The 16,216-nt window shown below is 49.2% G+C and overlaps 1 protein-coding gene across 7 annotated transcripts in view; it reads right to left on the reverse strand.

Moving 5' to 3' along the window:
* LOC123757088 (transcription factor 20) overlaps window positions 1-15,772 on the reverse strand; it is a 219,914-nt gene extending 204,142 nt beyond the window's left edge. For 4 of the 7 annotated variants that reach the window (XR_011228386.1, XR_011228387.1, XM_069323785.1 and 1 more), the window contains exon 1: window positions 15,245-15,347. Coding sequence is in view for 3 of the 7 variants with exons in the window: in XM_069323785.1 (XP_069179886.1) it covers window positions 15,245-15,317 (73 nt within the window). In the remaining 4 variants the exon portion in view is untranslated. The other 3 variants (XM_069323787.1, XM_069323786.1, XM_045740472.2) reach the window with 2 other exon arrangements.
* Window positions 15,773-16,216: the final 444 nt, after the last annotated feature.

The following is a 16,216-nucleotide window of genomic DNA, read 5'->3' on the forward strand; positions in this document are numbered from 1 at the left end:
GCAGGTACTGTCACACCAACAATACTCCCAGCAGGTACTGTCACACCAACAATACTCCCAGCAGGTACTGTCACACCAACAATACTCCCAGCAGGTACTGTCACACCAACAATACTCCCAGCAGATACTGTCACGCCAACAATACTCCCAGCAGGTACTGTCACACCACCAATACACCCAGCAGGTACTGTCCCACCAACAATATACCCAGCAGGTACTGTCACACCACCAATACACCCAGCAGATACTGTCACACCAACAATACTGCCAGCAGGTACTGTCACACTAACAATACACCCAGCAGGTACTGTCACACCAACAATACTCCCAGCAGGTACTGTCACACCACCAATACACCCAGCAGGTACTGTCACACCAACAATACTCCCAGCAGGTACTGTCACACCACCAATACACCCAGCAGGTACTGTCCCACCAACAATATACCCAGCAGGTACTGTCACACCACCAATACACCCAGCAGGTACTGTCACACCAACAATACTCCCAGCAGGTACTGTCACACCACCAATACACCCAGCAGGTACTGTCCCACCAACAATATACCCAGCAGGTACTGTCCCACCAACAATATACCCAGCAGGTACTGTCACACCACCAATACACCCAGCAGGTACTGTCACACCAACAATACTGCCAGCAGGTACTGTCACACCAACAATACACCCAGCAGGTACTGTCACACCACCAATACTCCCAGCAGGTACTGTCACACTAACAATACACCCAGCAGGTACCGTCACACCACCCCACGACCTGGGACGCAAACAACGATCAACTGTATACCCCACTAGGACCGTTTTCACCACCAGGCGATAAGTACCCCCCTCAAAGTTGAACAAATAAACATATAATATTATGAATATACTGTATACAGTACATATTAAATATACATACATACATAATATTATAAATATATTCATATACTGTAATATTGTATGGAAAATATTGTAATATTGTATGTAACATTGTATGGAAAATAGGTTCCAAGGGGTTGTCATAGCCAGGGGGTGGTAATGGGGGACGAGCTCCCATGACCTATAAAATGCTCCTATACGGCATGCGTCTCAAATAGCCTCTGACAACCAAGTCCAACTCCTGGCCTGCACGGGTGGCTTAGTCTAAGTCCGGCGGAACTGCTTTTACCGACAGGAGAAGGGGCGAGGGCGTGCCTCTGGCGCCTTAAAACCAGCTGCTCCGGGTAGATGGGACTCGATAGCCTGGGAAGGCAGCCCATCTAGGGGAAGGAAAACCCTGATTTTAAACCTCCGCTGCCTTGCGGCCATACCCTTGTTTTTGGGAAGGCTTCAGGAGTCAACCTCGAGGAAAAATCCGGAGTTGGAGCCCCTAAGGCAGTTCGTTGTTGACGTCGACCTCGTTCTGGCAGCTCCTGCGACGTTGCTGGAACCATGCGTATTGGCATTTGCCTCTCTATTGGATAATTTCAGCAACGTGGAGAGGGGGGACCTGCTGCATGGGTAACAGCTTCTCCTCCATATCTACCTACCCAGGCTTTGCGCCCTGGAGAGGACACTCCAGCTTCACCTCACAGCGTCGAACCAACACGGGAAGCGACAGTCTACCGGTTTTAAGTCTTCTGCTCGATTGGCGAAGAGTGTGACGCCAGGGGTTGCTTCCGACGGTGGGAGGGGTCATCGCGCCCCACTGGGCAGCTACCGCCCGCCTCAAGCTGGGCAAACCCCAGCCAATAAGGTGTTGCCTCGCCACGGTCCGTTAACCTCACTGGGTGCGTGGGGTTTAGGGTGAAAACTGACAAGCGGCCCGACAACTTTGCACCAAGCAATACCAAACCAAAGAAGAAAATATCAACTGCCCTAAAGCTGGGCACATGGAACATCAGGACACTGACACCAGGTTTCTCCGACGACCTGCAAGAAATCAATGACGCCCGAAAAACAGCAATCATCGATAGGGAGCTGAGCAAGCTGCAGATGGATATTGTTGCTCTCCAAGAGACCAGGCTCCCAGGATCAGGATCTGTGAGAGAGAGGACCTTCTCTTTCTTCTGGCAAGGAAAACCTCCAGATGAGACCAGAGAACATGGTGTGGGATTTGCCGTCAGGAATGCACTGTTGGGACACATTATGCCACCGATGGGGGAAACCGAACGAATTCTGTCTCTGCAACTGTACTCCCAAACAGGACCAGTCAATGTAATTAGTGCATATGCACCAACCCTGACTTCTCCAGCAGAGGCAAAGGAAAAATTCTACGATGACCTCAACAGAGTCATAGCGAGAATCCCTGTAAAGGAGCTACTGTTCATCCTCGGCGACTTCAACGCCAGAGTGGGTGCCGAGCACAACATTTGGCCCACTTGCCTGGGTCAATTCGGCATAGGAAGGATGAATGAGAACGGGCAACGTCTGCTAGAGCTCTGCTGCCTTCATGGTCTTTGTGTCACCAACACGTTCTTCGGCACAAAGCCTCAACACCGAGTATCTTGGAGACACCCCAGATCCAAGCACTGGCACCAGCTTGACCTGATTCTTACCAGGCGTGCAAGTCTACCCAGCGTCAAGATTACGCGTAGCTACCAGAGTGCTGTCTGTGACACCGACCACTCCCTGGTATGTAGCAGGGTCAAGATGCAACCAAAGAAGATTCATCACTCGAAAAAGGCGGGCAGACCTCGCATCGACACCACCAAGACCCGCAACCAGGACAAGGTGGAAGATTTTGCACACGTGCTCGAGGAAGCTCTTCCTGGCCCAGCTGGGGTCACTGCCTGTAAAAGATGGGAGCACTTCAGAGACGCTGTGTTCAACGCTGCCATTTCCACCTTTGGCAAGAAGACCAGCAGGTCGGCAGACTGGTTCGAGGCTCACTCGGAAGAGATGACACCTGTAATCGAAGAGAAGAGAAACGCCTTGGCAGCCTACAAAGCCTGTCCAAGTCGGCGCAACTTACAGATCCTTCGGGCCGTCCGCTGCAAAGTGCAGCAGAGCGCCAGGCGATGTGCCAACAACTATTGGCTCCAGCTCTGCTCCCAGATACAGACTGCAGCGGATACAGGCAATGTAAGGGAAATGTATGACGGCATCAAGCAGGCCCTCGGCCCAATCCAGAAGAAGACCGCTCCTCTGAAATCTGCCACTGGCGAGGTGGTTCAGGACCAGACACTGCAGCTGAAGCGCTGGGTCGAGCACTACTCTGAGCTATACGCCAGGGACAATGTGGTCACCGAAGATGCCCTGAGCGCCATTGAGTGTCTGCCTGTGTTAATGGAGCTCGACAGTGAACCGACCCTGGAAGAACTCAGCGATGCCCTAGACTCCCTTGCTTCTGGTAAAGCTCCTGGCAAAGATGGCATTCCTGCTGAGACCTTGAAGTGCTGCAGAGGTAGCCTGCTCATGGAGCTGCACGAAATTCTTTGCCTCTGCTGGGAAGAAGGAGAGGTGCCACAGGACATGAGGGATGCCAACATCGTCACACTGTATAAGAATAAAGGTGACAGGGGCGACTGCAACAACTACCGTGGAATCTCCCTCCTCAGTATTGTCAGAAAGCTGTTTGCTCGAGTCGCATTGAAGAGGCTCCAAGTACTGTACTTGCAGAGAGTGTTTATCCAGAATCACAATGTGGATTCAGAGCTGGCAGGTCCACCATCGACATGGTCTTTTCCCTCAGACAACTGCAGGAGAAATGCAGGGAACAGAAGCAGCCACTCTTTGTAGCCTTCATAGACCTGACGAAGGCCTTCGACCTCGTCAGCAGGGATGGCCTGTTCAAGATCCTCCCCAAGATCGGATGCCCACCCAGGCTCCTCAGCATCATCAGATCTTTCCATGAGAACATGAGGGGCACCGTGGTCTTTGATGGCCTAACATCAGGCGCCTTTGACATCCGAAGTGGAGTAAAGCAGGGCTGCGTACTGGCTCCAACCCTATTCGGGATTTTCTTCGCAGTTATGCTGCGGCACGCCTTCGGATCTGTCACGGAAGGCATTTACCTCCGGACCAGGTCGGATGGGAAGCTCTTTAACCTCGCCAGGCTGAGAGCCAAGACAAAGGTTCGGCTGAGGTGTCTGCGCGACTTCCTCTTTGCCGACGACGCAGCAGTCACTGCCCACTCAGCTGAAGACCTCCAACGGCTCATAACCCGCTTCAGCGAGGCCTCTCAGGCTTTCGGACTCACCATCAGTCTGAAGAAAACACAAGTCATGGGACAAGGAGTGGACTCCCCACCTGACATCGGCATCTCTGATTCCAAACTGGAAGTTGTTCACGACTTCGTGTACCTGGGCTCCACAATCTCTGACTCCCTCTCTCTTGATACGGAGCTAAACAAACGCATCGGTAAGGCATCTACTACCATGTCCAAACTGACAAACTGAGAGTGTGGGCCAACAATAGGCTAACTGAGTATACTAAGATTCAGGTTTACAGATCCTGTGTCCTGAGCACTCTCCTTTATGGCAGTGAGTCTTGGACACTCCGCGCCCGTCAGGAAAGACGGCTGAATGCCTACCACATGCGCTGCCTTCGACACATCTTAGACATCACCTGGCAGGACAAGGTGACAAACAACAACGTCTTGGGGAGAGCAAGAATCACCAGCATGTACACAATGCTGAAACAGAGACGAATGCGCTGGCTCGGGCACGTTGTGTGAATGGGCGACGGCAGGATCCCCAAGGATCTCCTGTATGGAGAGCTGAGGCAGGGAAAGCGTCCAGTAGGCAAGCCCCAGCTACGGTACAAAGACGTATGCAAAATGGACCTGAAAGCCATGGACGTCGATCTTGCTATATGGGAGACACTGGCTGCAGACCGTTCAGCCTGGAGGCAGTCTGTTCAACGAGGTCTCTCCAAGTTCGAGGAGTCACTTGCCAAGGAATCGGAGGCAAAGAGACAGAGAAGGAAAGCCGGTAACCAGGAAGACAGACCAGAATCGGACTTCGTTTGTGCTCGGTGTGGGATGGACTGCCACTCTCAGATTGGCCTCATCAGTCACACCAGACGCTGCACCAGGATTGACAACTAGGGCGCAACTCCATAGTCTCCCGAGACTGAAGGATGCCTACTACTATACTGTAATACTGTAAATAGTAAAAGTACTTTAGTCAACAAAGGATAAATTGACAAGAAATCACAAATAGGGGAACAGACAATCTCTACACCACAAACCCAACATGGTGACGTGTGGAGGCCACTTTAAGGTACTTCGGAAGAGTGTTGTCGGGATTGTATGTAACATTTGTAACATAAGATTTCACCCGAGTTGTACAGGACTACCTACACAATATGCAAACAGACAAGGTAACTACTGGATCTGTCACAAGGATCAACTGATGTGGGAAAACATCAAGTTAATGAATGACATCCCTGAAGTACACAGGCTACAATTCACACAAAAGCTACCAGAAATGTATGCCGAGTATGTAAAAACAGCAGCGAACACTGAACACAACCTAGGGACCGAGAGCTTAGAGAGCCAAATTGGCAATGTAGAAGGACATTGTGTAGAGGTACTCGAAAATGAAGGCAATATTGAAGAGCAAACTGGTAATAGGAGTAAGGAGAGAAACAATGAGAAGGACGAGAACACAAATGAGAAAGACGAAAGCAACAAGGAGAAAGATAAGGGCAATACCGAGAATGAATGCGGAAACGAGAAAGTTGGAACAAAAAACAGAGGTAGCAAAGTCGTGCACAGGTATAAACAATAAGAATACAAGCACAGATGAAAATATTTGCAGGTATTATGCAAAAGGACAGTGCAGATATGGGACCAGAGGCACGGGATACACATTCATGCACCCACGGAAATGCCGAAACATGTTAGGGAAAGGCAGCCGTCTTTTGGAAATGCTATGATCTCCATTGCCCCGATTTCCACGCGAGAGGTACACAGCGCTATATGAGAGAGGAAGTCCAATATAATAGCCCAGGAAATTTTTTTAGAGGCAAGCAGAACCAGAGGGAGGAACAGACAGGCAGAAACATTGCAGGAGTACGGATGGGGAGGGGGAAATGCCCAAGACTGAACTACGTTTTGTCATCAAGCCCGCCCACACTACACCCCCCAACTACACAAACTACTACACTACACAGTACCAACTCAAAACTAGACACACCATTGCCAGACCAGCACACCCTGGGTCAGGGTAGAGAGGAGGGAGAACTACAAAAACCTTCCAGAAGTGACACAGAATAAGGACAAGCATTCATACTTGCAGACATTCAAGGTCTAAAGCCAATGTCAAGAAATAAAGTTAAGTTCATAAATGGCCGCCTATTAGTCATATTCAATATTTGGAGCATTGATGGAAACTCGTACAAAAGATTACATGGATAGTGAAATCTGGATTCCAAATTACAATTTATTTAAATGTGATAGAGAAAATAGGTCAAATAGAGGAGTAGGTCTGTATATTAAAGAGGACCTGGTATGCACAGAGCTACTAAACTCAACTAATGAGGTGGTAGAGGTACTGTACTTGGAATTAAGGTAGAAAAATAAACCTAATTATTATTCTAATATAAACTGCTAGATACAAAGGTTGAGGAATTCACAGAGCAGATGCACAAAATAGAGAACATCCTTGATAATCTAGCAAACCCAGCACCAGATATTATCTTCCTTGGAGATTTCAATTTACGAAATCTAAGATGGAGCATGGCAAACAAATATCATAGCAGGGGAACGACCTGGGAAATAACCAACCACAGGTCAGAGAACTTTTAAGATTCTGTGACAAATTCTCACTCAATCAACAGATGACAGAACCAACTAGGAACGAAAACACACTAGACTTGTTATTCACAAACAATGATGAACTCAGACATTACAATCTCTGATACTACATACTAAGATCATAAGCTCATTGAAGTGCGAACTAGCATAAATAACGGTAGTAGGTCTAAGAGACCCAACAAGCGAGAAGGGGTATTCAATCAATTCAATTTTAACAATAAGAGGATCGACTGGGAGAAAATAAATGTAGACCTTGCAAACATTCAATGGGAACCGGTCTTAAACGACAAAACTCCCAAACCTGACTTCAGGAGAGGACATTATGGCCACCTTAGAAATATTTTTAGTGAGTATAATTGGACAGACTTGTTGCTAGGCAGGGAAGTAAATGAAATGTATGCCCAATTTTTAAAAATATACGAGGAAGGCACACAAACATTTCAGCAAGCAAGCCACCTTGAGGTTACCTTGAGGTGCCTCCGGGGCTTAGTGTCCCCACGGCCCGGTCGTCGACCAGGCTTCCTGGTTGCTGGACTGATCAACCAGGCTGTTAGACGCGGCTACTCGCAGCCTGACGTATGAGTCACAGCCTGGTTGATCAGGTATCCTTTGGAGGTGTTTGTCAAGTTCTCTCTTGAACACTGTGAGGGGTCGACCAGTTATGCCCCTTATGTGTAGTGGAAGCGTGTTGAACAGTCTCGGGCCTCTGATGTTGATAGAGTTCTCTCTCAGAGTACCTGTTGCACCTCTGCTTTTCAACGGGGGTATTCTGCACATCCTGCCATGTCTTCTGGTCTCATGTGATGTTATTTCTGTGTGCAGGTTTGGGACCAGCCCCTCAATTATTTTCCACGTGTAAATTATTATGTATCTCTCCCGGCTGCGCTCAAGGGAGTACAGATTTAGGCTCTTTAGTCGGTCCCAGTAATTTAGATGTTTTACTGAGTGGATTCTAGCAGTAAAGGATCTCTGCACGCTCTCCAGGTCAGCAATTTCTCCAGATTTGAAAGGGGCTGACATTGTGCAGCAGTACTCCACTCTAGAGAGCACAAGCCTCAGTAAAACATCTAAACTACTGAGACCAACTAAAGAGCCTAAATCTGTATTCCCTTGAGCGCAGGCGGGAGAGATACATAATAATCTATACGTGGAAAATAATTGAGGGGCTGGTCCCAAACCTGTACACAGAAATAACATCACACAAGACCAGAAGGTATGGCAGGATGTGCAGAATACCCCCGTTGAAAAGCAGAGGTGCAACAGGTACTCTGAGAGAGAACTCTATCAACATCAGAGGCCCGAGACTGTTCAACACGCTTCCACTACACATAAGGGGCATAACTGGCAGACCCCTGACAGTGTTCAAGAGAGAACTTGACAAACACCTCCAAAGGATACCTGATCAACCAGGCTGTGACCCATATGTCTGGCTGCGAGCAGCCACGTCCAACAGCCTGGTTGACCAGTCCAGCAACCAGGAGGCCTGGTCGATGACCGGGCCGCAGGGACGCTAAGCCCCAGAAGCACCTCAAGGTTAGGTAAGACAAGGTGACTGTACAGAAGGAAAAAAAAAACTGAAATGCTTAAGAAGACACGACTATCGCAAGAAAGGAAAATAAACCTAATCAGGGAGATTGAAGAAATAGAACAAACGTTGAAGCGATCATACGAATCTGAGGAGAAGGGACTGGAACAGAAAGCTATACAAGAGATAAAGAAAAATCCGAAATATTTTTTCACATACGCAAAATAAAAAATCTCCCCCAGTATTGGATCCTTAATTACAACTGAAGGTACATACACAGAGGACAACAAAGAAATTAGTGAAATTCTAAGAAGCCAGTATGAGGCTATGTTTAGCACATCAATAAACAACATGAAAGTTGATGATCCAGACAGCTTTTTTATGAATGACATTCAAGCTGCAGATACTATAATGGATATTAACACAAACTCAGAAAACTTTGAAAGAGAAATTGACAATATGCCCATGCACTCAGCTCCTGAGCCGGACTCGTGGAATTCAATATTTATTAAAAAATGTAAAGTACCAGTTGCGCGAGCGCTCAGCGTAATATGGAGAAAGAGCCTGGATACAGGGGAGATACCAGCTGCACTTAAATTAGCAGATATAGCTCCGCTGCACAAGGGGGGATAGTAAGGTCTTGGCAAAAAATTAGAGACCAATTGCACTAACATCTCAGATAATAGAAGTTTTTGAAAGAGTGATTAGGAATCAACTTTCTAGCTTTATGGAAAATAATGGACTACACAACCCAGGACAACATGGATTTAGAGCGGGAAGATCCTGTCTGTCACAGTTACTCAACCACTTTGACAAAATCACAGGAGCTCTGGAAGAAAAGCAAAATGCAGATGTAGTACATACAGACTTTGCAAAGGCATTCGACAAATGTGATCATGGGGTGATAGCACACAAAATGAGGTCAATGGGAATAACTGGTAAAGTAGAACGCTGGATACTCAATTTCCTGTCGAACAGAACACACAGAGTAACAGTCAATCAAATAAAATCGAGCCCAAGCACAGTTAAAAGCTCTGTACCTCAACGTACAGTTCTTGCACCACTGCTTTTCCTTATTCTCATATCAGATATACACAAAAACACAAGTCACAGCTTCGTGTTATCCTTTGCAGATAACACGAAAATTGGCATGAAAATTACCTCTGCTGAAGACATTGAAAAACTACAGGCAGATATCAACAAATTTTTCGACTGGGCAGCAGAAAATAACATGAAGTTTAACAGTGATAAATTCCAGGTACTCAGGTATGGCAACAATGAGGATCTGAAACATAATACAGGGTACAAAACAATCAATCAATCTGCCCATAGTAGGAAAACAGCATGTCAAGGATTTGGGAATAATGATGTCCGACAACCCAACGTCTACAAAGCATAACCAAGCAAATATTGTGTCTGCCAGATAAATGATAGGATTGATTACGAGAACTTTCCAATCCAGGGATCCCATCTTGAGCTTATCTTGAGATGATTTCGGGGCTTTAGTGTCCCCGCGGTCCGGTCCTCGACCAGGCCTCCACCCCCAGGAAGCAGCCCGTGACAGCTGACTAACACACAAGTACCTATTTTACTGCTAGGTAACAGGGGCATAGGATGAAAGAAACTCTGCCCATTGTTTCTCGCCGGCGCCTGGGATTGAACCCGGGACCACAGGATCACAAGTCCAGCGTGCTGTCCGCTCGGCCGACCGGCTCCCCAATGCGTGTACAATCATCACAATGGTTGTACTCTTCAAATCACTTGTTTTGTCCCATCACTTCCCCCTTCAGAGCAGGAGAAATTGCTGAAATAGAGGGAATACAGAGAACATGTACAGCACGCATAGACATGATAAAGCACCTAAATTATTGGGATCATCTCAAAGCTCTACAAATGTACTCACTAGAAAGGAGACGAGAGAGATACCAAATAATATACACATGGAAAATACTGGAGGGTGAGGTTCCAAATCTACAAAGTAAAATAACAACATACTGAAGTGAACGATTATGAAGAAAATGCTGAATAGAACCAGTGAAGAGCAGAGGTGCCATAGGCACAATCAGAGAACACTGTATAAGAATCAGAGGTCCGTGTTTGTTCAACGTCCTCCCAGCGAGCATAAGAAATATTGCCGGAACAACTGTGTTCATCTTCAAGAGAAACTAGATTGTTTCCTCCAAGGAGTGCCGGACCAAACGGGCTGTGGTGGGTATAGCAGACCCCTCATAGTGTTCAAGAGAGAACTGGATAAGCACCTCTAAAAGATACCAGATCAACCGGGCTGCGACTCGTACGTCAGGCTGCGAGCAGCCGCGTCCTACAGCCTGATTGATCAGTCCAGCAACCAGGAGGCCTGGTCGACGACAGGGCTACGGGGACCTGAGCCACGGAAGCACCTCAAGATAACCTCAAGGTATGCAGGGCCTGCGGGCTGCTCCAACCAACAGCCTTGTGGACCAAACTCTCAAGTCAAACCTGGCCTCGGGCCGGGCTTGGGGAGTAGAACAACTCCCAGAACCCCATCAAGCAGGTATCAATGCTCCCAGCAGGTACTGTCACACCACCAGTACCCCCAGCAGGTACTGTCACACCAACAGTACCCCCAGCAGGTACTGTCACACCAACAGTACCCCCAGCAGGTACTGTCACACCAACAGTACCCCCAGCAGGTACTGTCACACCAACAATGCCCCCAGCAGGTACTGTCACACCAACAATACCCCCAGCAGGTACTGTCACACCAACAATACCCCCAGCAGGTACTGTCACACCAACAATACCCCCAGCAGGTACTGTCACACCACCAATACCCCCAGCAGGTACTGTCACACCACCAATACCCCCAGCAGGTACTGTCACACCAACAATACCCCCAGCAGGTACTGTCACACCAACAATACCCCCAGCAGGTACTGTCACACCAACAATACACCCAGCAGGTACTGTCACACCAACAATACCCCCAGCAGGTACTGTCACACCAACAATACTCCCAGCAGGTACTGTCACACCAACAATACTCCCAGCAGGTACTGTCACGCCAACAATAACCCCAGCAGGTACTGTCACACCACCAATACCCCCAGCAGGTTCTGTCACACCACCAATACTCCCAGCAGGTACTGTCACACCACCAATACTCCCAGCAGATACTGTCACGCCTACAATACACCCAGCAGGTACTGTCACGCCAACAATAACCCCAGCAGGTAGTCACGCCAACAATACACTCAGCAGGTACTGTCACGCCAACAATACCGCCAGCAGGTACTGTCACGCCAACAATACCCCCAGCAGGTACTGTCACACCAACAATACCCCCAGCAGGTACTGTCACACCAACAATACCCCCAGCAGGTACTGTCACACCAACAATACCCCCAGCAGGTACTGTCACACCAACAATACCCCCAGCAGGTACTGTCACACCAACAATACCCCCAGCAGGTACTGTCACACCACCAATACCCCCAGCAGGTACTGTCACACCACCAATACACCCAGCAGGTACTGTCACACCACCAATACACCCAGCAGGTACTGTCACACCACCAATACACCCAGCAGGTACTGTCACACCACTAATACACCCAGCAGGTACTGTCACACCACCAATACACCCAGCAGGTACTGTCACACCACCAATACACCCAGCAGGTACTGTCACACCAATGCACCCAGCAGGTACTGTCACACCACCAATACACCCAGCAGGCACTGTCACACCAACAATACTCCCAGCAGGCACTGTCACACCAACAATACTCCCAGCAGGCACTGTCACACCACCAATACTCCCAGCAGGTACTGTCACACCAACAATACTCCCAGCAGATACTGTCACACCAACAATACACCCAGCAGGTACTGTCATGCCAACAATACCTCCAACAGGTACTGTCACGCCAACAATACACCCAGCAGGTACTGTCACGCCAACAATACACCCAGCAGGTACTGTCACGCCAACAATACACCCAGCAGGTACTGTCACGCCAACAATACACCCAGCAGGTACTGTCACGCCAGCAATACACCCAGCAGGTATTGTCACACCACCAATACTCCCAGCAGGTACTGTCACACCACCAATACACCCAGCAGGTACTGTCACACCACTAATACACCCAGCAGGTACTGTCACACCACCAATACTGCCAGCAGGTACTATCACACCAACAATACACCCAGCAGGTACTGTCACACCAATAATACACCCAGCAGGTACTGTCACACCAATAATACACCCAGCAGGTACTGTCACACCAATAATACACCCAGCAGGTACTGTCACACCAATAATACACCCAGCAGGTACTGTCACACCAATAATACACCCAGCAGGTACTGTCACACCAATAATACTCCCAGCAGGTACTGTCACACCACCAATACACCCAGCAGGTACTGTCACAACAACAATACACCCAGCAAGCACTGTCACACCAACAATACACCCACCAGGTACTGTCACAACACCAATACACCCAGCAGGTACTGTCACACCACCAATACTCCCAGCAGGTACTGTCACACCAGCAATACACCCAGCAGGTACTGTCACAGCAACAATACACCCAGCAGGTACTGTCACACCAGCAATACACCCAGCAGGTACTGTCACAGCAACAATACACCCAGCAGGTACTGTCACACCAAGAATACACCCAGCAGGTACTGTCACACCAACAAAACACCCAGCAGGTACTGCCACACCACCAATACTGCCAGCAGGTACTGTCACACCAACAATACACCCAGCAGGTACTGCCACACCAACAATACACCCAGCAGGTACTGCCACACCAACAATACACCCAGCAGGTACTGCCACACCAACAATACACCCAGCAGGTACTGTCACACCAACAATACACCCAGCAGGTACTGTCACACCAACAATACACCCAGCAGGTACTGTCACACCAACAATACACCCAGCAGGTACTGTCACACCAACAATACACCCAGCAGGTACTGTCACACCAACAATACACCCAGCAGGCACTGTCACACCACCAATACACCCAGCAAGTACTGTCACACCAACAATACACCCAGCAGGTACTGTCACACCACCAATACACCCAGCAGGTACTGTCACACCACCAATACACCCAGCAAGTACTGTCACACCAACAATACACCCAGCAGGTACTGTCACACCAACAATACACCCAGCAGGTACTGTCACACCAACAATACACCCAGCAGGTACTGTCACACCAACAATACACCCAGCAGGTACTGTCACAGCAACAATACACCCAGCAGGTACTGTCACAGCAACAATACACCCAGCAGGTATTGTCACAGCAACAATACACCCAGCAGGTACTGTCACAGCAACAATACACCCAGCAGGTACTGTCACACCAACAATACACCCAGCAGGTACTGTCACACCAACAATACACCCAGCAGGTACTGTCACACCAACAAAACACCCAGCAGATACTGTCACACCAACAATACACCCAGCAGGTACTGTCACACCAACAATACACCCAGCAGGTACTGTCACACCAACAATACACCCAGCAGGTACTGTCACACCAACAAAACACCCAGCAGGTACTGTCACACCAACAATACACCCAGCAGGTACTGTCACACCAACAATACACCCAGCAGGTACTGTCACACCAACAATACACCCAGCAGGTACTGTCACGCCAACAATACTGTACACCAAGCAGGCACTGTCACATCATAGTCTGTACTAATCCGTTGGAATTCTACACTGCTGTACTTGTGGGCCGTCATGATACATCTGTTTGATAGTTCAGTTTATTTAAAATGTTGCCAACGTGCCACTGGAGCAGCTCCTCTACTAGTCCACGCGTCGTGTCCCTGGGAGCCCACACTCACTAAGACACTCACCAGATTTGGCGGCGTATTGGATACTATCCAACTGTGCAAATTTTACACTAATGTGAAAGATTAGTTACAAGGGAAAAAGTCCAAAATCACTAAGTCTATACATTATGGCCTCAATTTATACTAGCATACATTAAGCTTAGTTTCTCTGCCAAGAAGTAACAACTCTCCTAATAATGTCAATTATAAACAATACCATTACCACTCCACTGTTTGCACTACTGGCTATGCTGCTCTTCGTAGTAACGCGTAAGTATTCAAGACGAAGCTGTGATCAAGCTTGTCGCCGCAACACGAGTGAACCGGCAAGTTTTTCCAGAATGCAACCGTCAACGGCTGCTCTGTCTCGGCACACGGAACGACGGTAAATTTATTTTCAAAATGCTATTCAATGTGATAACTGCCAAAGAGCACAGGGTTGACACTTCTCGAGGCACGACACAGCCGGCGCAGGGGCGTCCGTACGACCGCTCGCCCACACACACACACACGATGGCACGCCTCACAACACCCCAAACTTTCAGCTGGGTACGGAACTATGCACTGATAATCACACGCCTTTTGTCGCTTCGTTTATTCATCTCAAAATATTTCCAGCGCGAGATCACCGAACACACAAACTACACACAACGGAACACACACTGGCCAGCTGCACTGCAAGACACCAGTCACCAGGGTAACTGGTGCCAGGGCTGGTGCTAGTGCTCAGGGCTGGTGCCATGGATGGGGCCAGCACTAGTGCCAGTGTCCAGGGCTCGTGTTAGTGCCCAGGACTGATGCCAGGGCTGGTGCCAGGGCTGGTGCCAGGGCTGGTGCCAGGGCTGGTGCCAGGACTGATGCCAGGGCTGGTGCCAGGACTGATGCCAGGGCTGGTACCAGGACTGGTGCCAGGTCTGGTGCCAGGACTGGTGCCAGGACTGATGCCAGGGCTGGTGCCAGGACTGGTGCCAGGTCTGGTGCCAGGACTGGTGCCATGGCTGGTGCCAGGACTGGTGCCAGGACTGGTGCCAGAGCCCAGGGCTGGTGTGGACCAACACAAGACACCCACCGCGGGGCCCAGGCCACACGTGGGCAGCGGGCTGCCCTGCTACCCACCTGCCCCTGCCACCTGAGGGGCGGACGGGCAAGACGCAGACAGAAGGTGGTGAGAGCGAGTGGAGGGACGCATGGCCGCCCCTCACCCGTCACTCCTCTCCCTCACCCACCAGTCTTGCCTCCACTCTCTCCTCCCACCACCTCCACCTCCACCACACTTTATTCCCCGGGCTCTGCCGGGCACATACCATGGGGCAGCATTTCCACCATTACATGGTGGTGCGAGGGGGGGCCGCCCAAAGTAACTAATCAATACAGGTCTGGTCCTGGGTGGTGTGGTGGGGACGGAGGCAGCCAACACACACCCGCCTCACGCCGCTGCCCTCCTCCGCTCCTTCACACCCTCACTACACTTCCCACCCTACCGCTTACCATGCGTACATTGTTCCTGGTCACCACTCACACCATATCTAGCCTCACACACTCAAAAGTACTCCTGGCAAATCACTGTAATTTTTTCGTCCTTGAGTGAAGCGAATAAAGCAGGCGGACTTCCGACGCCAGCCGCTAGATGGCAGCAACTAAAGAAAACCGGCGAGGGAGGGGAGACTGCGGCGCCCCGCTCCCACCTCCACTCTCGGCCCCCTCAGTCCACCTCTCCACCGACACATTACCTACCATATCTTCTGTTACCATTCACCTTATGACTACCCATACTGTCATCGTCCCCCATAAATATTTATCTAAAGCGGCATTACAAAATGAGAGAATGTCGATGTGTAACTTCGTCTTACATTACTGACATATGTATCACAAACTTTGCGACTTCACATTTTATTTGGTAACTGTTCTATGAGCATTTTAAAAACACGGTAATTTCACTGATGAAATAAAGCATGGGATTTAAACGAGAGTGAGCACGTTACGGAGGAGACTGTGAACTTGGTCATCAATCCCACCCAAGGTGTGACTGTGGTGGTAATTAGTAAAATATGGGCGCCATTTATGATTGATGCTGAGACCGGTCTCTGG

The sequence above is a fragment of the Procambarus clarkii genome, chromosome 13 (genome assembly GCF_040958095.1).
Source record: "Procambarus clarkii isolate CNS0578487 chromosome 13, FALCON_Pclarkii_2.0, whole genome shotgun sequence".
Taxonomy (NCBI): domain Eukaryota; kingdom Metazoa; phylum Arthropoda; class Malacostraca; order Decapoda; family Cambaridae; genus Procambarus; species Procambarus clarkii.